This window comes from Onychomys torridus, chromosome 1 (assembly GCF_903995425.1).
Source record: "Onychomys torridus chromosome 1, mOncTor1.1, whole genome shotgun sequence".
Lineage (NCBI taxonomy): Eukaryota > Metazoa > Chordata > Mammalia > Rodentia > Cricetidae > Onychomys > Onychomys torridus.
In genome coordinates, this window is record NC_050443.1 from 99,944,668 (window position 1) to 99,969,847 (window position 25,180).

The 25,180-nt window shown below is 44.1% G+C and overlaps 1 protein-coding gene across 1 annotated transcript in view; it reads right to left on the minus strand.

The window, feature by feature from the left end:
• Cog7 (component of oligomeric golgi complex 7) overlaps positions 1-25,180 on the minus strand; it is a 68,124-nt gene that overhangs the window by 31,018 nt on the left and 11,926 nt on the right. The window contains exons 5-9 of the mRNA XM_036195844.1: positions 20,646-20,728; positions 19,260-19,382; positions 9,395-9,593; positions 2,619-2,746; positions 1,515-1,669 (exon numbers count right to left, since the gene is read on the minus strand). Of these exons, the coding sequence (XP_036051737.1) occupies positions 1,515-1,669; positions 2,619-2,746; positions 9,395-9,593; positions 19,260-19,382; positions 20,646-20,728 (688 nt within the window). The remainder of the gene's footprint in view (positions 1-1,514; positions 1,670-2,618; positions 2,747-9,394; positions 9,594-19,259; positions 19,383-20,645; positions 20,729-25,180) is intronic.

Consider the following 25,180-nt stretch of genomic DNA (forward strand, 5'->3'; position numbering starts at 1 on the left):
GTAATCAAGTATATTCTAATGGATTTTAAGAGCGATCCACAAGATGAAATTCATGCACTGCCTTGTACTGCTAGCATTGGCAAAAACTTATGGTTGCCTAAGTCACAGGCTCTAGGGAAAAACCTAATACTATCACTCAACTAAATTGTCCTTTTTAGACCCATGGGTCAGTGCGCCTCTCAGTCCTAACCAGAGAAGCTTCTTTTTACTGGAGATAGAGATTAGTGCAGAGACTCACAGTCTATCACTGTGCACAGAACAGGAGGCATGCTCATCTCTAAAGGAGGCAGCGCTATCATCCCTGACCCCAGACCCAGGGGTCATCAGAGAGAAATGGGAGACTATAAGAGCCAGAGGTAGTAAATGTCTGCAGAGAAATAATAGCATGTGCTGGACAGCACCATGCACACGTGAACTCACAGAAGCTATGACTGCATGCTTGACAGCACATCTACACAAGAGCAAGCCTGACGCAATCCAAGCACAGGTGCGGGAGGAGCTGTTGGCCACTGATGGCTGCTGGGGGAAGGAGAGTCAGCTTTCTTCTAAGAAGCAGCCCTCAAGAGGCTACCATGTGCCAGTAAATGGCCTGGCACACGTGTGCACACTGGCAGTACCAAGCAGTCCCTGGGTACACAAAAGGAAGAGCACATGAGGTTGGGAGGAAAGTGGGGGAGAGATCGGAGAAAACAGAGATGGGGCAGGTGAGATCAAAAGACATTCTATAAAGACTGGAGGATATCAGCTCCCAAGGACCCTCATCCTCAGTGACCTGCCCAGAGGACCCAGCCTCCTGCTCCTTGCTTATTCTTCTGAAAAAATGTGACTAAACTGTCCCTTTTTTCTTTTTCTTTCAGTTACAAGCTTTTGGTTTTACTTTGGGGGTACTGGGTAGTTACATGGAGTCCTTATGTATGCAAATCACACTCTGCCTCTGATGACATTCCAAACCTTTAACAGTCACCTCCATCTCCTCTATGTCTTTCCTGGCAAGCAAGAAGCTGCTTCTCTCTATAAACTTGCCTGTTCTGGGCATTTCAGATGGATGATGTTTTGTAAGTAGCTTGTTTAATCTATAGGCTATTTACATCATTTTTTAATTTTACTTTTTTTTATTATTTGTGTGTGTGTGTGTGTGTGTGTGTCATTGGTTTGGTTTTTCTGAGACAGAGTCTCTCAACATAGCCCTACTTGGCCTTGAACTATGCAGATCCGAATGGCCTCAAATTCTCAGACATCCGACTGCCTCTGCCTCTATGCTGGGATTAAAGGTATGCAACACCACACCTGGCTCACCTGACATTTTTAAATTATGTATTTTGTCATATCCCACTGGATGGACATGTTGATAACTTCCAGTGCTCCACCTATGCAAATGATGCCCCACTGAGCATCCTTAAGATCATCCTCTTGGGCTCAGGTACAGGTTCCCGGCAGGAACACAGCTATACTCTCAATTGGAACAGACACAACCTCCAAGGCGGCCGGCCCTGTCCCCGCTCCCTCAGCCTTACTTGGCAAAGAGGGATTTCAAAGCTGTCAGCAGTCCACAGGTCCCCAAGCCATTGGTGAATCTAGCACATCTGTCAACAGCTGCAGATGCCAGCCCAAAGAGCTTGTGCACAGAGTGGCTCAGCTCCTGAACGCAGTCTATCACTTCCCCGTGCTCCTGGGCAGTAGACAGAGACAGACAAAAGCTCATTAGACTTGAGAATGCTGGTCTGGACCCCATTAGCACAGAGAACCAGCCAGCATTTACATGGGATGACTGACAAGCCCACTCACCATGGCTAAATCACCTAAAAAATACCACCCCCAACTGCGATAGCTCTTCAAGAGCCTGAGCCAGACACATACAAACAAACACACACACATACACAAACATGGATGGTCAGCAGTTTATGTGGCCATGACAGCACAGAAATTAACTCCTGGCAGAAAAATACAACCAAAACTTAGCTAGCTCATCCTCATACTTCTTTCTTTCTTCATTTCTTTCCCCTTTTTCTGGTTATTAAAATGGTTCTTCACCTTCCATCCCTATAGCTAGGATAAACTTCCCTGTGACAGAGGAGAATGTCTCCTGCAGGGCAAGAACAGAACTGAGGAGAGCAGACTTCCTAGGTAGGTCCCTAGAGGCTGCAGACTTCAATGTTCAATCAACACTTCTGTAGCAGCTCAGCTCACACTGGACACCTCAAACGACCTGAGAACAAACACTTAGGTGACACACAGATGGCCTTGACCCTTGGTGCCCACACTGGGCACCTGCTCTGAAACCCTTAAGACAAAAGGCAAAAAACCATCTTAAGACAGAATTACTAAGCTGAAGAGATGATAGAGAGTTAAGATTTAAGTCTCTCTATTTTGTTTGCTTTGCCTTTTAACTGGTGATTTGAAATGAAAATGGAAGCACATTGGTAGTTTCATTTCATACTTGGGCTGCAAGAGTCCATGAGGCATGTAAAGCCATCCAGCTTGCTTCTTCCTTTTTCCTCCTCCTCGCTTCCCTCTTATATAAACTTGATCCCACCCCAACCCTCCGCTACACAGAGCCAAGAGCCTAGCACAGAGAATGCTTGATAAATGGCTAGTCCTGCAGCATTATCAGACATTACCAGAGGCACAGCACTGATCTGTATGAGAAGGTTGTTCTCCTCCATGTCGCCATACTTTAGCTGGTAGGGTTTATATGGACCATACACAGCATCCACAAGCTCCACCACTTTCACCAGGTTGTGGTCCTCTGTAGGGAACATGAAATTAAAATCATAGGCAAATAATCTAGAACTGGTTGCTGGAAAGCAATAGTAAAGGGTACGCTCCTGGAACACTCCCTGATCCACACATCCTGCATGTATCTGCTTTCTCAGTCATGGAAGCCTCTGTGATCCCAATGCAAAGATCTGGGCTTTGTGTGTTGTTTGCTACAAGTAGTATTATAGACACCATGCCCCTAGAGAGCTTAGAGTCATCACAGCAAAGACCCAGATTCAGGTGAAAACTCCTGGGCGTGGGAACAGTGATATATGTCCATAATGTCAGGTAGAGGTAACAGGAGGAGGCATTCCAGGTCATCCTCAGCTACAAAGTGAATTTGAGGCCAGCCTAGGCTACATGAGTCTCTGTCTCAAAACACCAAACTAGGAGTAGAAAGATAGTTCAGCAGTTAAGAGCATATTCTGCTTTCAAAAGACCTGATTTGGTCCCCAGCACCCAAATGAGGCTGCTCTCAGTCACCTTTAATTCCAGTTCTAATGCCTCTGGCCTCCATGGGCAACTATACTCATGTGCACATAACCACATACATACACATAATTTAAAATAATAAAATTAAATCTTAAAAACAAACAACACACTGGGCGGTGGTGGTGCACACCTTTAATCCCAGCATTTGAGGGGCAGAGGCAGGTGGATCTCTGTGAGGTTGAGGCCAGCCTGGTCTACAGAGCGAGATCCAGGACAGCCAGGACTGTTACACAGAGAAACCCTGTCTCAAAAAACAAACCAACAACACAACAACAACAACAAAACCAACAACACTTATCAGGGGCCAGTGAAATGGCTCACAGCAGGGAAAGGCACTTGCTGCCAAGCCTAATGACCTGAGTTTGATTCCTAGGACCCACATGGTAAGAGAGAAATGGCTTCCATAATTGTTCTCTGACCTCTTTGACAGGGTCAAGAACTGGCTATAGAGAAGAGGCTCTGTGGGTGAACCTCCCCCAACACACACACACACACACACACACACACACACACACACACACACACACACTCCATCTACAGTGATCTTGAGAAGGGGCTATACATAGGGCTGGGGAAACTGCATCTCCACATGTAAAAGAATCAGATTGGACACATATCTATCACCCTGCACAAAAATGAGACCCAAGGATCAAAGATCTCAATTTGAAATCTGAACCACTAAAACTTCTAGAAAACATATCCAGTGTAGGAAAGAACTTTCTGAACAGGACTGCATTTGCCTAGGAATTGAGGGCAACAATTGGCAAGTGTGGCCTCATAAAACTAAAAAGTTTCTGCACAGCTAAAGGAATAATCAAGTGAAGAAGAAACCACAGCATGGGTGAGAATTTCTGCCAGCTACACATCTGACGGAAGACTAATATTCAGAATATAAAACAAATTCAAAGGAGAGTCAAGAACACAAATGATCCAACTAAAAAATGGGCTAGGGATCTAAACAGAGAATTCTCAATAGAGGAAATAAAAATGGCTAATAAATACCTTAAAAAATATTTATCATTCTGAGCAATTAGGGAAATGTAAATGAAAATAGCTGAGGTTCCATCTCACCCCAGTCAGAATGGCTGACATAGCAAAACAGGTGAGGACAAATACCAACAAGGTTGTAGAGAAGGAGAAGCCCACCTTTACTACCAGTGGGAAGGCGGACTAATGCAGCCACTCTGGAGTCAGTGTGGAGACTCCACTCTATGACTCAGATACACCACTCCTTGGCATATGCCTGGTGTTAGCTTTTGCTCTTTTGGGGGGCCCCCACCCAGCTCCGAAATAAATCACTCACAGAGGCTTATTCTTAGTTATAAATACCTGACCTTAGCTTGGCTTGTTTCTTGCCAGCTTTCCTTAAATTATCCCATCTACCTTTTACCTCTGGGCTTTTCCCATTCTCTTACTTCTATAAATCTGACTCTTACTCTGTGGCTTGCTGTGTAAGCTGGGTGGTTGGCCCCTGGAGTCCTTCTCCTTCTCTGGCTACTCCTTTAATCTCCTTTCATATTTCTCCTTCTATATATTCTCTCTGCCTACCAGCCCTGCCTATCCTTTTTCCTCACTGTTGGCCATTCAGCGCTGTATTAGACCATCAGGTGTTTCAGACAGGCACAGAGTTGAACAAATGCAACATAAACAAAAGTAACACACCTTCACATAATATTCTATAACACATGCCCAAATGACTTGGCTTTCTACTCTACCGATTTGTGCCCCATCATGTTAATTGTTTCTCTATTGACAATAGCCAGAAATAGAAATAACTAAATGGCCTTCAACTGACGGATCATGAAAATGTAGTAAATAAGGCATTGGTGGTGCACACCTTTAATCCCAGCACTTGTGAGGCAAAGGCAGGTGGGTCTCCATGAGTTCAAGGCCAGCCTGGTCTACAAAGCAAGTTCCAGGACAGCCAAGACTACAGAGAAAAACCCTGTCTCAAAAAATAAAACCAAGAATGACAAAAAGGAAAAAGGAACAACAATGGAGTGACCTTGTAGACTCATTTACCAAATGATTAATCCAGCCTGTCGTGTCAACTGGACACTGTGGCTCCTGATGTGATGCAACAGGAGTCTCACGTTAGTAGCAGGGCAATATATGATGTCAAAGTGTTTAATATAGAGCTAACAATAATAGGAAAAGACAGCATTCTAGGGCGTGGTAAATTCTACAAGAAAACCATCTTCTTCAAAGATGTCACTGTCACAAAAAACAAAGATAAAATGACTGTTAGATTAAGAAAGTAAAGAGAGGTCAATCAAATGTAATGTACATACACTAGCCTGGCTCTCAGAGGGAGACAGAGGAGGAAGCAGCTAGAAAGATCTCTGTAGAGCTGGCAAACTCTGAATACAAGCTATATACTAGATATTAAATGCTTGGGTATGATAATGGCAACAATCTATTATAAACATATTATAAAAGCTGGGTATGGTAGTACATATCTGTAATCCCAATAACTAAGGAGGATCAGGAGTTCATGGTCATCCTCAGCTACATAGTGAGTTAAAGGCCACCCTGGACTAAATGAGACCTTGTCTCAAAAAGCCAAAAACAATGCAAATTTAGTACATACACATACACACTCATATACACAAAAATGCTATTCCTAGATGGCAAGGTAAGGATGACTGTTTTCTTGTATTGTCAAGATTCTGTGTAATAAACAGACATGGCCTAGTCCTGAAGTTAAGAGTTGGAGAGGTGGCTCAGTGGTGATTATCACTGCTCTTACAGAGGACCTGGGTTTAGTTCCCAACACCCACATGGAGAGTCACAACCATCTGTAATTCTAGTTCTTAGGGACCTAGCACCCTCTTCTGTCCACCAGGCATATACATGATGCATATGTGTGTGTGTGTGTTTATCACATTCAGTAAAAATACCCATACATATCAAAAAATAAAAATAAGGAAAAAATGAACCTAAATTGTTTTCTATTATATAGCCTTTCATATATTTTGAATTGTATCATGTATCTGCATTAACTATTAAATAACAAAAAAAGTTAAAGATAAAGGTTAAAAATATATCTGTAACATATCAGATAAATAAGGGGGGAAGTTCACCATATAAAAATCTTTTAGGAACAAATGCTAAATTCTCAACTGTGGCATCAGAGGAAACTTCCATTTGTATTATAGATTCTTTGTCAGAAATTTTTGCAACACATATTTTATTGCTTTTATACATGTATTCAATAATGCATTGCTTTAAATGAACTGCTCTAAAAAATTAATGAAAAATAGATTAAATCTCCAAACAGATAATTTTCACACATTAAAAACCAAAGTATAAAATTTAAAGTGCTATATCATTAATTATCTAAGAACCAGGAACTGATGGAGGAAGAAAGAACACAATGCTGGGGGGGATGGCTGGGGGGGGGGGGGGGGGGGGGGCACCACTCACCCTAAGGGACAGCAGAAGACACAGTATGATAGGCACCTCTAAATTGTCCTGGGCATAGCAACTGCAGCTCTATACTTTGAAAACCTCAGGGTTGGGTCAGAAACTCTCCTGAGACAGTTTGCAAGGTTTTGCTTAAATAGTAGCTTAAAAAAAAAAAAAAAGTATGCCATAGGGTCAGGCATGCCACTGCTTGCCTTAAATCCCAGCACTCAAGAGGCAGATACAGGAGGAAACAGTGAGCTCAAGGTTAGCCTGGTCACTAGAGAGTTCCAAGACAGCCAGAGCTATGTAGACCATGTTTCAAACAAACAAACAAGAAAATGTATGTCACAGTCATGAAGCAGTTATTAGAAGCCATGTTTTAGGATAATAACCTAAGAAAATACTCATTCTATTATCCTTCTTTAAATGTGTGAACACATGTGGAAGCCAGAGAACAACGTTGGGTGTCCTCAGGTATGTCATTCACCTCCTTTGAGGCTGGGTCTCACTGGCCTGCAGCTCACCAATTAGATTAGATCAGCTGCCCAGTGAGGAAGCCTCCCGCCTGTCTTCCCAGTACTTGAGTTAAAAGCATGAGATGCTGTGCCTCCCTTTTTCCACATGGGTGCTAGGGCCGAATTCAGGTCCTCATACTCAGAAGCAGATCCTTCACCAGCTGAGTACCTCCCAGCCCCCACTATATTATTTTGAAATCAAAAAGAATGTAAGATTATATACCACCAATATTTTAAAATATTTTGCCAGGCATGGTGGCTCATGCTTTAATCCTAACACTTATGGATCATTGTGAGTTTGAGATCTGCCTGGTCCACACAGGCCAGCAGAGCTATATATTGAAACCCTCCCACAATAAATGAATGAATGAATGAATGAATGAATGAATGAATGAATGAATAAAATTTTTATGTACTATAGTATAGCATATATGCATATAATATCGATACATAACATTAAATGTTTCATGCAATAACAGTAGTTATACATTATATAGTGCAGTATGTGTTAAATATTCATAAATGATGTAAAATACATTTTATATATAGTATATATTAAATATTTATATTAATGCTTGCAAATAGTATGTATTTATTTAATTGTTGAGGCAAGTTGGAGTTTTGAGACAGAATTTCACTACATATCTCAGACTGGTCTTGAACTTACTACTAGCCTCAAACTCACAATCCCCCTGCTTCAGTCTTCCAAGGACCAGGATTACAGGCATATTCCAGCAAGCCCAGCTTCAGTGTGCATTTACATATGAACTCTGGGAGGAATAGAACAGAATTCGACCACTACTTCTTTCTTAATGATGAAGTTACAGATCATTTTCATGCTCTTTTTTTGTTACTGGGGTTATTCTGTTCTGTTTTGTTTTTCGAGACAGGGTTTCTCTATGTAGCCCTGGCTGTTCTGGAACTCACTCTGTAGACCAGGCTAACCTAAAACTCAGAGATCCACTTGCCTCTGCCTCTGGAGCGCTGGGATTACAGGCATGGGCCACCACCACCCGCTCTCTTACTGTTTTTGAGATGGGGTCTAACAATGTAGCCCAGGCTGGATTTGAACCCAATATATTACTGAGTTCTGAGATACATGCATATACCACCACATCCATCTTTCCAAAAGTATTTTTGGCTTAAAACAATAAAAAAAAAAAAAAAGACAAAAAAAAAAAACAAAAACGTTGGAAGGCCTCAGCTGAAATTACTAGACATCTAACCTTAAACTGTCATGCTGACTTCAGAGGGTGGTTCTCAGATCTTTAAGAAAGGCCATCCTTGGGGAGGAACGCTTACAACCTGCTCTCTGCCCTACCTCGGCCAGCCTGCTCCAGCAGGGTGCCCAGACTAAGCGTTCTCTAGTCACCCGGGCCAGGGCATCACAGTCCTTTGGAAACCACCCATATGACTGTGCGTCTCCCACAAGTGAGGCCTGACTAGTGAGTGTGCCACAACAGCTATGAATCATCCGGAACCTGAACAACAAACATACTCCCTGGAATGTACAGGCAATTAAACCCAAGGTAATGAAAGAGAGTAACTATTAAATAAACGAAGGCTGTGACACACAGCAGCTGCACGGCAGGAGGAGGCCTTCTTGAAGCAGTTTCCTGATTTGACAGCAGCATGCGTCACGAGGTCTATGCTACCTAAAAGTTCATGCTGCTTTCTTTCTTCTCACACGGGTGGAAATGGCTGGAAAGCCAGATCCCACACTCTGTGTCCCCAATGGGATAAGCTGTGCTCTGCTCAATGGCCACTGGGAACACCCACTTCCCCACATCACTTCAGGCCTGTCATGGCTCCTGGGCTACAAAGCTGCTGCTGTCCTTCATCGCCTTCCTCTCTAGCCTGTTTCTCATAAACTTACTGTTTAGGTGACTGTCTGAGGTTTTGACTCATGAAAAAGAGGATCGCCCCACTGAAGCTTGTTGCCAGCTCACAGCCCCTCATGCTGCCCTGCTTCCCATTAAGGCCCTCTCACACTCTCAGGCACAGCACAAGTGTCTGCCCCTGCCTTGGAGTATGTGGTCCTGTCAGCACGGGGGCCAAGTGAGTACACTGAACCCCCACTTCCATGCTGGCACTGTTATCATGGGAAAACTTTCCACGTGAGTGGAGAAACAATGACCCCTTTCTCCTCCATATAGTTACCTGAGAAAGTACACACACCCAGGCCCCAAAAGCAAGTAAAGACAGGAGGTAGGAATGCTTACGGAGGTGGGGAAGCAGTGCCATCTCCAGCCCCTTGGCAAAGTGGGCAGTGGTGTCAAAAAACTCCAGTAGCCTGGTGAGCTCCAGCTCGGGTCCCGCTCTCTCCATGGCTGCACTGAGGCACATGGGCAGGGAGGGCACCAAGGCCCCCAGGGTCTGAATCAGCAGCACTGTCACCACCTCGTGGGGGTTCCTGAAAACCTGCAGTAGGAGAGAGGCATGTGCTCAGTGCACAGGAGCGCAAGGAAGAAGCCATCCGAATAAGCTAGCTGTCTCCTGAGGGTTCTGAGGGAGCTCCTAAGACTGCTCAGGATGGGTCAGTAGGAGCCCAAGTTTCCCTCACCAGGAAGACTGGACAGGGACAGAATGGAAAGTGCCAGGAGCTGCAACGTGGCCAGAGAAGTACATGCCTACTTACTCAAGCTTGCCAAATGCCTGTTACAGTACTGAGATAGTCATCAGCGAGGAATAGGTGACAACAGAGACTGAAGGATGAACAGAAGCAAAACACAATGAAAGAGCAACGCTGACCACAGCTGGAGGGCCATGCACAACCCAGGGCCTTCAACATGGACCACAGCTGGAGGGCCATGCACAACCCAGGGTCTTCAACACTGACCACAGCTGGAGGGCCATGCACAACCCAGGGTCTTCAACATTGACCACAGCTGGAGGGCCATGCACAACCCAGGGCCTTCAACACTGACCACAGCTGGAGGGCCATGCACAACCCAGGGCCTTCAACATGGACCACAGCTGGAGGGCCATGCACAACCCAGGATCTTCAACACTGACCACAGCTGGAGGGCCATCCACAACCCAGGGCCTTCAACACTGACCACAGCTGGAGGGCCATGCACAACCCGGGGCCTTCAACACTGACCATAGCTGGAGGGGCCGTGCACAACCCAGGGCCTTCAACATGGACCACAGCTGGAGGGCCATGCACAACCCAGCGTCTGGCCTGAAGTCACTTCTATTCTCTGCACAGATCCAGGGCTCACATGCATTCTCTTAAGGACCTACAGGGACCTGTACACTTTAGGTGGCTCACTTCTTCTCTGGTTATCTTTTTCCACTCTCTGTTCCTTACATCTCTTGAGAAAATTTGAATAACATACAATGTCCCTTTAGAAAATGCTCTCAGCCGGGTGGTGGTGGCAGCAGCGCACGCCTGTAATCCCAGCACTTGGGAGGCAGAGGCAGGTGGATCTCTGCGAGTTCGAGGCCAGCCTGGTCTACAGAGCTAGTCCAGGACAGGCTCCAAAGCTACAGAGAAACCCTGTCTCCGGAAAAAAAAAAAAAAAAAAAAGGAAAGAAAATGCTCTCAACCTCCTTTTGTTGATTAATACCTTTTTGCTATAACCCAAATAGGTGCAAACATGAAATGAGATGATGAGATGTAAGGATTAGTCTTAGAGGGGCTGGAGAGATGGCTCAGTGGTTAAGAGCACTGACTGCTCTTCCAGAGGACCAGGATTCAGTTCCCAGCACCCACATGGCAGTTCACAACTGTCTATAATCCCAACTCCAGGAGACCCGACATCCACAGCAAAACACCAATACATATAAAATAAAAATAAATAAATTAAAGAATTAGTCTTAGAAAAGCTGAACATTATGTAGTGCACCCTTAGCCCCAGCACTCAGGAGGCAGAAGCAGGCAATCTCTGTGAGTTCAAGGCCAGCCTGGTCTACAAAGCAAGTTCCAAGACAGCCAGAGCTATTATACAGAGAAACCCTGTCTCAAAAGACCAAAAAAAGAAAAAAGGCCGGGTGGTGGTGGTGCACGCCTTTAATCCCAGCACTCGGGAGGCAGAGCCAGGAGGATCTCTGTGAGTTCGAGGCCAGCCTGGGCTACCAAGTGAGTTCCAGGAAAGGCACAAAGCTACACAGAGAAACCCTGTCTCAAAAAAAAAAAAACAAAGAAAAAAGAAAAATAATAGAAAAGAAAAAGAAAGAAGAAAGAAAGATAGAAAGAAAGAAAAGCCGAACACCAAAAAAGATACAAATGGAAAACTATACAGCCAATAAAATTCAAACTTTATCCAAAGTTACCTTAATAGAAATGAAACTAAAACAGAGCATAACAAAACTTACAGGATGCAGCAAAAACAGATCAAGGAGGAGAATTCACAGCTATAAATGCATACACTAGGGGCTGGAGAGTTGGCTCAGAAGTTAAAAGCACTGACTGTTCTTCCAGAGGTCCTGAGTTCAATTCCCAGCAACCACATGGTGGCTCACAACCATCTGTAATGAGATCTGGCACCCTCTTCTGCCCTGCAGGGACACATGCAAACAGAACACTGTATACATAATAAATAAATAGATCTTTTTTTAAAAAATGCATACACTAAAGATCTCACATCAGCTACCTAACTGCATGCACTAAAGAACTACGGGGTAGGAATGAAGCTCGGTGAGGCAGTTCTTGCCTATCAACCATGCATAGCTCCAATCCCCAACACCACCGGAACTAGGTGTGGTGGCACTTGCCTGCCCTCACACGCAGCTCTTGGGAAGTAGAGGCAGACAAATCAGAAGTTCAAAGTCATCCTTAGCTACACAGCAAACACAAGGCCAGCCCTGGACTATGTGAACTCTGTCTGGAAAAACAAGAACCAGAACTAGGAAAAGAAGAACCTGAACTAAAGTCAGAAAAGATTACTGAAGCCGAGAGAAAGAGAAAACAGATACACAGAATTGACACCAGAAGCTGGTTTTTTTTACAGAGCTCTAAAATTGACAACCTGTGCCTAAACTTAGGAAACAGGACAGAGTATTCAAGTTACTAAACTCAGATACACAAGTAGGACACTAGCACCCGTCCTATAGAAGCAGAAAGCACGCTAAGCTCCTAAGGGAGGACCGTGACCACTACCCGCCAGGGCCTGAACACATGGACACAGTGCTAAAGCTGCAGTCTACCAAAACTGGCTCCAGAGGAAAAAGAAACTCCAAATAGACCTAAGGGTCACCAGGAGTGTGAGTTGGTAGTCAAAAATGCCCAGACAGCTGGAATGGTGTGCCATGCCTGCAATCCCAGTACAGGAGTAGAGGCAGGAAGCCCAAGAGTTCAGGAATCACCTAGAATACATGAGACCCTGTCTTAAAACAGAAGTCCAAATAAAGACCAAAACTGAAGGCACTCCATTGGTGAACTCTACAAAACATACAAAAATTTACACCAATCCTCCAGAGACACTGAAACATTGAAGGGCATCTCATAGTCCGAACTGTCTCCCTAAAATGCTATGCTAAAGCCTTAGCCACCAAATACCTTAAATATGACTCTATTTGGAGGCAGCCTTTTGAAGAGGGAGTGAAGGTACAATGGTACCATAGGGGCATGCTCTGATTCTACATGACCACTGTCCTCGTGAGAAGACATCAGTACAACCAGCACATCTGGGAGGAAGATTCGGAGAGAAGACTCCAGCCCTGCGTTTGACTTGATTTCAAACTTCTAGTATACAGCATTTTGAGAATATCACTATTGTTTAAACTATCCAGTCTAGGGCTGAAGAGGTGGCTCAGCAGTTAAGGCACTGGCTGCTCTTCCAGAGGTCCTGGATTCAATTCCCAGAACTCACATGGAAGCTCACAACCCTCTGTAACTCCAGTCCCAGGGCGTCCAACGTCCTCTTCTGGTCTCGGCAGGCCTGCATGCATATGGGCACATACATACATATATACATGCTGACAAAATACTCATACACAAAAACTAAAAATAAAATCTCAAAGAAAACGTGAACTACCCGCTCTAAGGGCCTCACTCTGACATCAACTAGCAGACTCACGGGACACTTTCTGGTTCATTCTGTGTGGACAGCATCGCAGCTAAGGAGAGGCAAGAAAAGAACGCAAGACCACTGAACAGGGAAAGTGTTGTCCTGACAACGAATGGTGCTCGGAAACTGTCTCCTCTTATGAGAAGAAAAGGGAAGGGAAGAAAAGAAAAAGAAATTACAAGTCAGCTCAGAATGAATCAAAGACCACAAGGTCATGTATATGATCCAAAATATGTTCAAAGTGTTTCCTAAACACTCCAAGAATTACAAAACTTCAGTGGGCTTTCGCTTCATTTCATGAATCCTATTCTATACTCTGCTTAGAGTCACTCTGCTGGAGTCCGAGATAAAGAAATAGAAGGAAGAACCATACACACCCAACATTAACAAAATGGCTGGATGGTTATCCCATTCCACCTTGTATGGCCTGAGTGAGGCTTCCAACCATCTGTTTTGCTAAACTCTCTCACTTGGAACGTAAAAGCATCCCGAGGCAAGTGACGTGGTTCAGTGGGTGAAGGTACTCATCTTGAAAGCCTGATGAGACCTGAGTGCAATCCCCAAGACCCACATAAAGGTGGAAGGAGAGAAGTGACTCCACGAAGCCACCCTCTGACCTCAACACAAAAATAAATAAACATTGCAAAGCATTACAAACTGAAATTCATTATTTCCAATTGACCTCTCAAGACCCATTCCCCTTACCTTCCCTGTTTTGGTTGGTAATTCCCACTAACCCAGGATGAACTCCCCCCTTTGAGTTTCCTTTCTTCTAGTTACTAACAGTTGCTTGAGCATTATTTAGAACAGATCCTAACAACTTCTCATTCTTTTTGAACGCTTTTCTTTCCAGGCTGGTCTGGAACTCACTATGTAGCCCAGGTCTGAATCTCCTGCCTCAGCCTCCTGAGTGTTAGGATTTGATTACAGGCATAAGCTACCATGTCCAGCTCTTCTTGGCTGTTATCACCATCCTCTACCAGGCAATGGCATTTACCTTCCTCAAATCCCTCATCTGCTGTGGGATGTTCTGTATGTCAAATGTGTTGCTCTGATTGGTTAAAATAAATAAAGTGCTGATTGGCCAGTAGCCAGGCATGAAGGATAGGGTAGGTGGGACAAGGAGGAGGAGAATTATGGGAAGTGGAAGACTGGAAGGAGATACTGCCAGCCGCCGCCATGACAAGGAAGATGTAAGGTAATGGTAAGCCACGAGCCATGTGGCAATTTATAGATTAATAGAAATGGGTTAATTTAAGATAGAAGTAGATAACAAGAAACCTGCCATGGCCATACAGTTTATAAGTAATATAAGCGTCTGAGTGATTATTTTATACGTGGGTTGTGGGACCTCAGGGGCTTGGTGGCACCTGGAGAGAAGATCTCCAACTACACTAATCAGCAACTCACTCCCCATATCTTCACTAAATTTATTAATTTTAGGTGTTACTTTAACATTTTACTTAAGGAGCCGTGATGTGTCAAGTCTTGAGCTCACTTTGAAAAATTGGTTTATCTGCCTTTTTTCACTGTGCAGTTACTAGAGTTCTCTATCTAAATATGAGCCCTTGTCAGCTGTTTTTCAGACATCTTCCTCCAATCTGTGGCTTCAGGAGAGGTTCTATACTGATGAAGCATGATCTATGCATGTTGTTGATACTCTGGGCCTGTGTCAGGTTTACTGCATCCATGACTAAGAAACCAGCCTCAATTCCGAAATCATGTTTAAACTTCCCATTGTTTTGTGGCAAATGGCCAGAGGACCCCTTTCGTCCAGTCACTCCAAGGAGATAGAAAGCTGAGCATAATGGACCCAATATGTTCTCATTGAAGCATACATTTACAAAAGTGCCACTGAAGGTCCAGGAAATGTCTTTGTATACAAACTAACACATAAGAGTCCCCTGGGATAGAGCCATTTCTTCTAACTCCTTCCTTCCAGTGGGATAAGGCCTAAGAGAACAAACTTAGGAACGAGGGCTGCAGAGTTAACCTGACTAATCCATGGTGAGACCTTGGGAACTGCCCTCCACTATGAACAAAAACTCATGAGGATAGAGCTCAAGAAGAAGCTAAGAAGCTTCTAGATGGAACCATTAGAATGTCTTTGCAACCTGGGGGCTAGTGGTGGTGCTTTAGGGCAAAGAAAACAATATCTATAAAAGAAAAAAAAAATTATTAACTTGGCTTCACCAAAATCAGAACTTCTGAGGGCTAGAAAGATGGCTAAGTGGTTAAGAGCACATGCTGCTCTTCCAGAGGACCTGAGTTCAGTTCCTAGCACCCATGCTAACTGCCTCTAATCCCAGCTCCAAGAGATCTGACACCCTTTGACCTCCTCAGGAACCCACCCACATGTGGCACACACACACACACATAAAAATTAAATTAAAAAATCAAAACTGCACCTGCAAGATGGCTCAGTTGGGAACCTGCTGCCAAGCCTGACACCCCAAGTTCAATTCCTGAGGCCAACCTGTTGGAAGGAAGGACTGACTCCCACAAGTTGTCCTCTGACCCCCACATGTGTACAATGGCATGTGTAAACACTCCCCTATAAAATCATTGATTCATAAATAAATAAATAAATGAAATGAAAACTTCTGCTCAGAGTTGGGGATGCAGACTTGACTGGCATGTGCAAACTCTGGGTTCATTCTCCAGCATCCCCAAAGCAGACAAACAAAAACCCTCTACTCAAGCTACAGACTGGAAGACAGTGTCTATAAAACATATTTGAGAAAGGACTTCTATCCAGAATGATGAACTCCTTAAACTAAATAGTGCAAAGGCAAATAACCCATTTTTTTTAAAACAAGCAAGAGGCCTGAGTAGACATGTCACAAAGGAATGTATGCAAACAGCCAATAAGCACATGAGTGGGTGTTCAATATCTTTAGTCATCATGGAAATGCAAATTAAAATCACAATGAGAGGTTACTACACACCCACCAGGAAAGCTAAAATTAAACAGATGACAACATCAACATCAGCATGATGTACAGCATGCAGAGCCCTTGCACACTGGTGTGAACTTGTAAAGTGTGACCACTCTGGAAAAGGTCTGGTGAATTATTCTACACCAAAGCATACACTGCCTGCACTCTGAACCCACAAGTCTACTCTCAGGTATTTACATTTAAGTAGAAAGACCCCGGTGGAGCACTGCTCAGAGTGGCTTTAACAAAGCCTCGGACAGGAGCCGACCAAGTGTCTATCAACAAAGGAGAGTGGGCCACATTTAATCCCAGCATGTGAGGCAGAGGCAGGTGGATCTCTGTGAGTACAAGGCCAGCCTGGTCTACATAGGGAGTTCCAAAACAGCCAGGACTGTTACACAGAGAAACCCCATCTTGAAAAAACACAAAATAAACAAACAAACAAAAAGATCATTACATTTTACAGTTTAAAATAAATTTAAAATAATAAAATAAATTTAAAACAAATAAATACTCTAGCTGATAATATGTGTATGTTCTAAAGTGAATGATGTTTGCAAATTACTTTTAAAAGAATCAAAAATAAGTAGTCTCAATGAGCAGATGGAAACATGGACAGAGGGACAGATCTATGATAAAGCACACAGGGTAAAATGTCCGTTGCAAAGCCTGGGGTGGAGGCATTAACTGTACAAATCTTTCAGTTTTTTATAGTTGGAAGTTTCTTTTGTAGTAAAGTAACAGAGGACTAGTATGCACTCAGTGGTAAAACATCACTTGTTTAGTATGCCAAAGGCCCTGCACTTGAGCCCCAGGACAGGAGCAAGATTTTTCAAAAGTTTCACTTAAAATACTGGGGAGGGCCGGGTGGTGATGGCACATACCTTTAATCCCAGGACTCCAGAAACAGAGGCAGATAGATCTTTTTTAGTTTGAGGCCAGCCTGATCTACAGAATGAGTTCTAGGATAGCCAGGGCTACACAGAAAATCCCTGTCTTGAAAAATTAAAAACACTGGGGAGGAGTGAGGCTACAGTTCTGTTAATAAAGTGCTTACACAAAGCCTGGGGTTCCATCCCCCGAACTCATAAATAAGGCATGACAGGATACCCACTCGAGGGACAGAGGCAGGAAGATCAGAAGTATATGAGACTGCCTCCAACACCCTCCCAAAATAAATATTAAAAAATAACAACAACAACAACAACAAAAGGTTTGGTGATGCATGACTATAATCCCAGCACTGGGGAGGCCAAGGCAGGAGGATTGCTATGAATTAGAGGCCAGAGTGGGCTGCTCAGTGAATTTCTTTCTTTCTTTTAGACAGGGTCTCACTATGTAGCCCTGGCTGGCCTAGAACTTGCCATGTAGACCAGGCTGGCTTCAAACATACAGAGATCTGCCTCTGCCTCTGCCTCCTAAGTGCTAGGATTAAAGGTGTAAACTACCATGCCTATCTACACAGTGAATTCCAAGTCAGTCTGGACTACAGAGTAAGACCTTGTCTTAAAACAGTAACAAAATAAAATTTCAAATCATCAATTTTTAGAAAGAAGAGAAAGGGAAAGCTGGGTCCAGTGGTACAGGCATCTAATCCCAGCAATTTAGGATGGCCAAGGCAGGAAGATTAAAAATTCAAGGCCAGCCTGAGCAACTTAAAGAAACCTGTCTCCAAATAAAACAAGAAAGACCTGGAGTACAGCTCAGTGGAAATGTTCTGGCCTAGCATGTGTGAAGCTATAGATCTGATCCACAAAACCCACTAAAATAAAATGAAACACTAGGGAAAATGGAGGGTTATGACATTTTACCATGTCACCCCGTCCCTTACACTGTGCTAGCCCAAGCTTCAGCAAACTGGCCGCCTGTCACACCTAACTCCAGCAAAGAAAACAGACCATGAGCCAAAGGTGCAAATAAACATGCCTTCCAAAACTGAGGCTGAGAACCCAGGATCTTCTTAGATGACACAGGGCATTTTCATGGCTAGACACTGTTGTTTTTATTCTAGTGATACAAGACGTGTGTAAGAGGTGAGGATGTGTAAATGATTGTGGACAGACAGGCACACCGGAAACTGGTAGCTACAAAGAACCGTGGGAATTTAGAACCTAAATCTAAATCAGGTTAGTTCAAGTGACAAGAAACAAGGATGGAGAAACCAGAGGCTGAGGGAGGAGGATCGCAGTGAGTCTAAGGCCAGGCTTGGCTACACAGCAAAAATCTGTCTCATGAGCCTCGGGGAGGATGAAAAGAAAGAAACAAAACAAAATGTTTTAGCCAACATGAACGACATAACCATGAGTAAGGAATTCTCCCCAACTACAGTTGAGTGCATTCCAGCAAGTGCCTGATGATTATCTCAGGAGTCGTGACAATCTGTGAGAATAAGTCCCACAGCCACCAGACCTGACCCATCAGCACTCCCAGGTAAGATGGGTTTTTCCCAGAAGAGCTGCTGTGCCTCTGACATCAGACAGGGAAGGGTGGCTCCTCCCCTGTGGCTACAAATGCCTGTGCCTCACCTCACCCTGTTCAGAGTACCTTTAGAATGAGACTTTTCAAGCCGGGCCATGGTGGCGCACACCTGTAATCCCAGCACTCGAGAGGCAGAGGCAGGCAGATCTCTGTGAGTTCAAGGCCAGCCTGGGCTACAGAGTGAGTTCCAAGAAAGGCTCAAAGCTACACAGAGAAACCCTGACTCGAAAAACCAAAACCAAAACCAAAAGAAGAGAGAGAGAGAGAGAGAGAGAGAGAGAGAGAGAGAGAGAGAGAGAGAGAGAGAGACTTTTCCTCTAGCTCTGGATGAAAACAAAGGAACTTGACCTGAACTTAAGACAAAAAACAGTCTGCTCTTTCCACCACCTGACTAGGGGCCTCTGACTTTCAGCTATCAAGATAACGGCTTTGAGGAAGGCCAGAGGCCCAGCTGAATACCAGGAACCCAGTCTCATTAGATCCTATTTAAGATACAGAGGAGAGTGATAAGTAGAGTTTCCTTGGAGACCTAAAGAATCCCCTGACGTGGGTTTATAAGCCTATGTTTTAACCCACTGGGTGACAACAGTGCTTGGTCCAAAGCAGCCCCCATTCCCATGCCACTGTAGGCTTTGTTCTCCAACGGTGAGGGTTACCTGTGTGGCCCACTGCGTTTGCATGTGCCAAGCCCCAAGCAAGGCATCGTAGAGGCCAGTGAGCTGCCGGTCCAGTGGAAGGTCACTCTGGCACAGCTCTTGCCAGGCTGCTAAAAGCTGTACCTGCAAAAGCAGAACAAACGGGGGTGTTTTACTAGGTGTCCCCAAAACATGCTGGGAAATTGCCCCATGCCACTACACTATTTATTGCTGCCCACTGTCCTGAGCACACAAGTACCCACTGAGATCCGTCCACTTGAGAAAAAGCAGAAAACAAACAGGCTCCTGCTCCGATCTACTGCTTGAACTTGTCGACCTCCAAGCCACACTGTCTCCTCTGATCCCACCCCAAAGCATGCCACTGTGCTTCTGCAGGGTACATTGCACTCTTGTGAAGAGCTCTTAGGGTGTCTATACGTGTGCCCTCCACCATACTTTTTGTTTTGTCTTGTTTTTCGAGACAGAGTTTCTCTGTGTAGTTTCGGTGCCTGTCCTGGAACTCTCTCTGTAGACCAGGCTGGCACTGAACTCACAGAGATCCACCTGGGCTCTGCCTCCCAAGTGCAGGGATTAAACGCATGTGCCACCACTGCCTGGCCCATACTTTTTTTTTTTTTTTTTTTTTTTTTGCCTCCCTCCCACCCCCGAGACAGGGTTTCTTTGTATAGCCTTGGCTGTCCTAGAACTAGCTCTGTAGACCAAGCTGACCTCATACTCACAGAGATCCACCTGCCTCTGTCTCCTAAGTACTGGAAAGTGCTGGAATTAAAGGCGTGAGCCCCCCCTCCCCCCAGAGGCCAATAAGATGACTCACGGCATAAAGACACTTCCCATGCAAACCTAACAACCTGAGTTCAATCCCAGGGACCCACATAAAGGTAGAAGGGAAGCAGATTCCATAATGCTGTCCTCTTACCCACAAATACACCATGGCACACTTGTGCTGCACACATGCACTACACACAAAATAATAATAAGGAAAACTAAAACAAACAAACAAAAAACTATGAGTAATGTGCTTAAAAGAATTAAGGTTTGCCCAGGAAGTTGCAGGTTGGTAGCCTAGTCCTTGAAAACAGAAAATTCTTATGGCTTGCTAAAGGCATAATAAAGCATGAGACATGAATCTCCTTTAAAAAACAAAAATAGGAACAAATTAAAATAATGTTTTAAGTATGTAAACGAAAGCAGGCTGAAAGCCCACTGATTCGTTCCAAGTGACAGTTAAAGGCATCCATTAAGTGGATCAAGAGCACCCCCTACTGGCTTTAACTAAAAGAAAAATGACCCACGGGCAAGCAGTCTCTACTTTTGCCTTAGTCTAGGAAAGACATAAGCCCAGTAGAGGCAGTGGCCCTCCAGTCATACTCCCCTGCAGCTGCTCACCTTGTGACATTTGTAGTAGTATGCAAGGAGCTGGGGCATCCGGTCGATTTCAGTAAACACCTTCACAAACACTCTGGACTGATCTAAAGAACACAAAATGCTATAAAGTGTTAGCAGGTTTCCCAAGGCAGCCAAGGCAAGCAACTCGCTCTGAGAAATTCAGATATATGTCAACTAGATTCAGAAATTTCTACTTAGATAACTGCTTTCATTCAAATATGAGAATCATAGGCATAAGAAATAAGGGCAGAACATAGGATTCAGTTACCAGACACTGCAAGTCTAAGCTTACTAAAATAACGCATTGAACACATTAATATAGCTCTGGGCATGGTGGCAACATGCCTGGAATCCTAACACTCAGGAGTCTGAGACAGGAGAATGACAGCCCGGACTACATAACAAGCCCCTGTCTTCAAAAATAACATACACAGGGAATGGAGAGATGGCTTAGAGAGTAAGAACATGGGCTGCTCTTGCAGAGGACCCGAGTTTGATTCTTAGAACCTACATGGCAACTTGCAACCATCTATAACTCCAGTTCTAGAGGATTCTATGCCCTCTTCCTGCCTCTGTGGGCACCAGGCACACACATGGTATCCAGAGCAGGCAAATGCCCACACACGTAAAATAATAAAATGATTTTTATTTTTAAAGAGTAATGGGAGGGTGCAATAATCAGAGCACGTGACTGCTGGTGGTAAACAGATGAGAACAGGGCTGGCACCAAAGCTGGAGTGTAAAATTTAAGGCGGTTCTGAGCCTCAGAGTTGTCCAGGAGTACACCTACTTCCCCTTCCTAGTCCTGGCCCTGCACCAACCATGGACTGTCACTGACATGGATATAAATAACCCATCTCATCCATCAGCCTCGTTTCGTAGTTGAGAAAACTGCACCTCCAGCTTGAGTTAGTGTCTGGACGGGAAACCACAGTGAGCTGCATGCAGTGCTGACTTTCACAAAAAAAAAAAAAAGCCATCTTCTGACTCCATTGGCGTTTATATGAATTGAAAAATGGTGAGCAAACAAGCCTGCTGTCAAATGCCAAGAACAAATCACACTCCTCAGTGCCTCGGGGCCTTGGTACGTCTTATCATCTAGGGTGGTCTCCAGGATCTTAATCAGTCGACCTAAACTAGGCTCCCCTGCCAGCTGTGTCACACCTCCTCTTCACAGAAGGAATCGGGCCATACTTACTGTGTCAGGCACTTTATGTAACTGCCTGCTCTCTTTCCCACACACGGAAAGACAAGCCACATGAGTGCTGTGACATCCCTTGTCTTGTTTCATTGTTCCTTGATAAATCAGCACAAAGCACAGTTACTGGAAGTACACTGAGTTGTACTAAAAGGATTATTTAAGTAACATTGCCAGGGATGACAGAGGCAGGAGGATTGGGAATTCAAGGCCACTCAGGGATGCACAGTGATATAGTAAGACTCTACCGCAAATAAACCACAAGAACGATAAACTAATCAGCTAGCAGAAGAAAAATGGAGTAACAAAAAAGGAGATCAATAAAGCCAGACTCTGAACAATGCAGCAAACTGAAAAAAATCTACCTAGTTCCACTAAGTCAAGAAAAAAGAAAGAAAGAATACTTAAATGCAGACAATGGGAATGAAAAACAAACAAACAAAAAAAAAAAAAAAACAATAAAAGGATAACAGGAAAGTACTTTGGACTATTATAAGACAACATGTCAGGGGCTGGAGAGGTGACTCAGATTTTAAGAATACTGACTGCCCTTCTAGAGGACCCAAGTTCAATTTCCCATACCCACACAGCACCTAACAACTGTCTGTAACTCCAAGATCTGACACCCTCACACAGACATACATGCAGGCAAAACACAAATACACATAAAATAAAAAGAAATTATTTTAAAAAATAAGATGTCAGATATCCTTGATGAAAATGATAAATTCCTCCAAACACACAAACTACCAAGACTGAATCTCAGAGAAATTCTCAGCTGGACACATTATAGGCATACACCTATAATTCCAACCCTCAGGCAGAGGTGAGAGGATTGTTCCAAGTGTGAGACCACCCTAGTCTACATGGAAAGTTTCTGGCCAGACAGGGCTACATAGCAAGACCCTGTCTCAAACACAGAAAAAAGGCTAGAAGGAAGGGCTTGGTCCTAAGCACGCATAAACCACATGTGGTAGCGTATACTTGACAGCACTCAGAAGGTGGGAAGAGGAGGGTCAGAGGTTCAAGATCAGGCCAGGAAGTAAAAACACTTGCCAAGCAAGCTTGGTCCTCTGAGTTAGTCTCCAGAACCCAGGTAAGAAGCTGATGCAGAGGGGTGTCCATCTGTAACCCCGTGAGTTTGGAGACAAGGCATGAGAACTGCTCGGGAGCTCCCCATGCAGCTAGCCTAGAGCACGAAGAGCAGAGACGGGAGGGGGGGGGGGGACACGGGACGGGGGGACCCTGCCCAGAGCAAAGCAGGAAGACAGGACAGACACAAAAGGTGTCCTCTAACCTCTCCACACACAGAAAAGAAGTGAAGGTCAAGATGATCCTCAGCACAGAGTCAGTTTGGTCCAGCCTGGGCTACACTGCACTGTCTTTAAAAAAAAAAATACTCAATTAAAAAAAAAAAAAACAACCCAAATTCAGCAGTACATTAAAAGGACCATACCCCATTACTAAGTGGGATTTAATCCTTGGGAACAAAGATGGTTCAACACCAAGAGTCAATCAATGTAAGGGTCTTTAATCTCAACACTTGGGAGGCAGAGGCAGACAAAGCTCTGTGAGTTCAAGGCCAGCCTATTTCACATAATGAGTTTTAAGCCAGTCATCACTATATAGTAAGATCCTGTCTCAAAAAGGGGTGGGAATTAATGCAATGTAATGCTACATTAACAAAACAAGGGAAGATAATGACCATCTCAACTATGAAAAAAAGTATTTAATAAAACTCAAAAACTTAAAAAAATACTTACTTTATTTTCATTTACGTATGTCTGTGAACATGTGTATGGGTGCTTGTGTAGGCCAAAAGAGGGCATCAGATACCCTGGAGCTGGAGCTGCAGGCTATTGTGAGCTGCCAGATAAGGATTCTGGGAACTCCCAACCTCTGTAAAGCAACAAGCTCTCTTAACCTTCAGCCCCAAAACTCAACACTCTTTCATGATAAAAATTCTCAGTCATCTAGGACTAGAATAATAAAAACCACAGCTACCACAACACTCAAGATATAATGGTAAGAAACAAGGGGCTGGAGAGATGACTCAGCAGTTAAAGGCATCTTTTGCTCTGGCAGAGGACTGGCTGGGATTTGGCTCCCAGCACCTACATGGTGGCCACAACCACCCATAATTACCATTCCAGTGGATCCGATGCCTTCTTCTGACCTCTGTAGATACCAAGCATGCATACGGTATACATATATACACACAGGTGAAACACTCATATTCATAAAATAAATCTAAAAAAAATTTTTAAAGATAAGGGACAAAACGAGTCTACTTTGTCTAGTTATATCCAACATGATACTGGAAGTCCTAATCAGAGAAGCTAGGCAAGAAAAATAAAAGACATTCAGATGGGAAAAGGAGCACAATAATCTGTGCAGACATGGTCCTGTATGTAAAAACCGGAAGATTCCATGCACACACAAATCCTACTAAAACTAATAAACTAAGCAAAGGCTTTTGTTTTGTTTTGCTTTTTGGTAGTGCTAGGCATTAAGCCCAAGGCACTGTCTACACTAAGTGGGAGCTTTATCACTGAGTTACACCCTAGTGTAACTAGTGGAGCCCCAGCTTTGATATGTCTTCAACACTGGACTAAGGGGGGCCCAACTTTCTTGGGCCCTGACTGTGAAGATGAGCAGGAAGAAAGCATCTCATGGGGACAATGCTGTCACTGTGGGGCTGGGAAGGGTAGGCTTCTTTGCACACACTGAGCACTAAGCTACCCACAGAGCTTCTGTGCAGTCCTGGTTTACACCTCTTGTCCCAGCTTAATTACTAAAAGCACTCTCCCGGGGACACAGATGAAGTCCAGTGGTAGAGTGCCTGCCTGGCATGCACAAGGCCCTGGGTTCAATCCCTGTGAATTCAGAGGCATATGGAAGGCAACCTCTCTTTCAAGATCAAACAGAAAGAAAGCCTGCCAGAACTACTACACAGAAGAACATGGAAAGCACCATGTTTTCCATTCCAGAGTGTGAGAGAGAGAGAAACATCAAGTATGATCACATTTATACATGGAATCTCAAAAGCTGAGCTTAGAGAAACAAAAGATAATGGGAGCTGCCAAGGAGAAGGTTGGCAAACAGGAAACATCATTCAAAAAGCACCAGCTCTCAGTTATGAGAAGGAGCATAGTGATTACAGATAATAATAATATATTATAGACTTAAATTTTTTTTGTTTGTTTTTGTTTTCTGTTTTTTCGAGACAGGGTTTCTCTGTGTAACTTTGTGCCTTTCCTGGAACTCGCTTTGGAGACCAGGCTGGCCTCGAACTCACAGAGATCCGCCTGGCTCTGCCTCCCAAGTGCTGGGATTA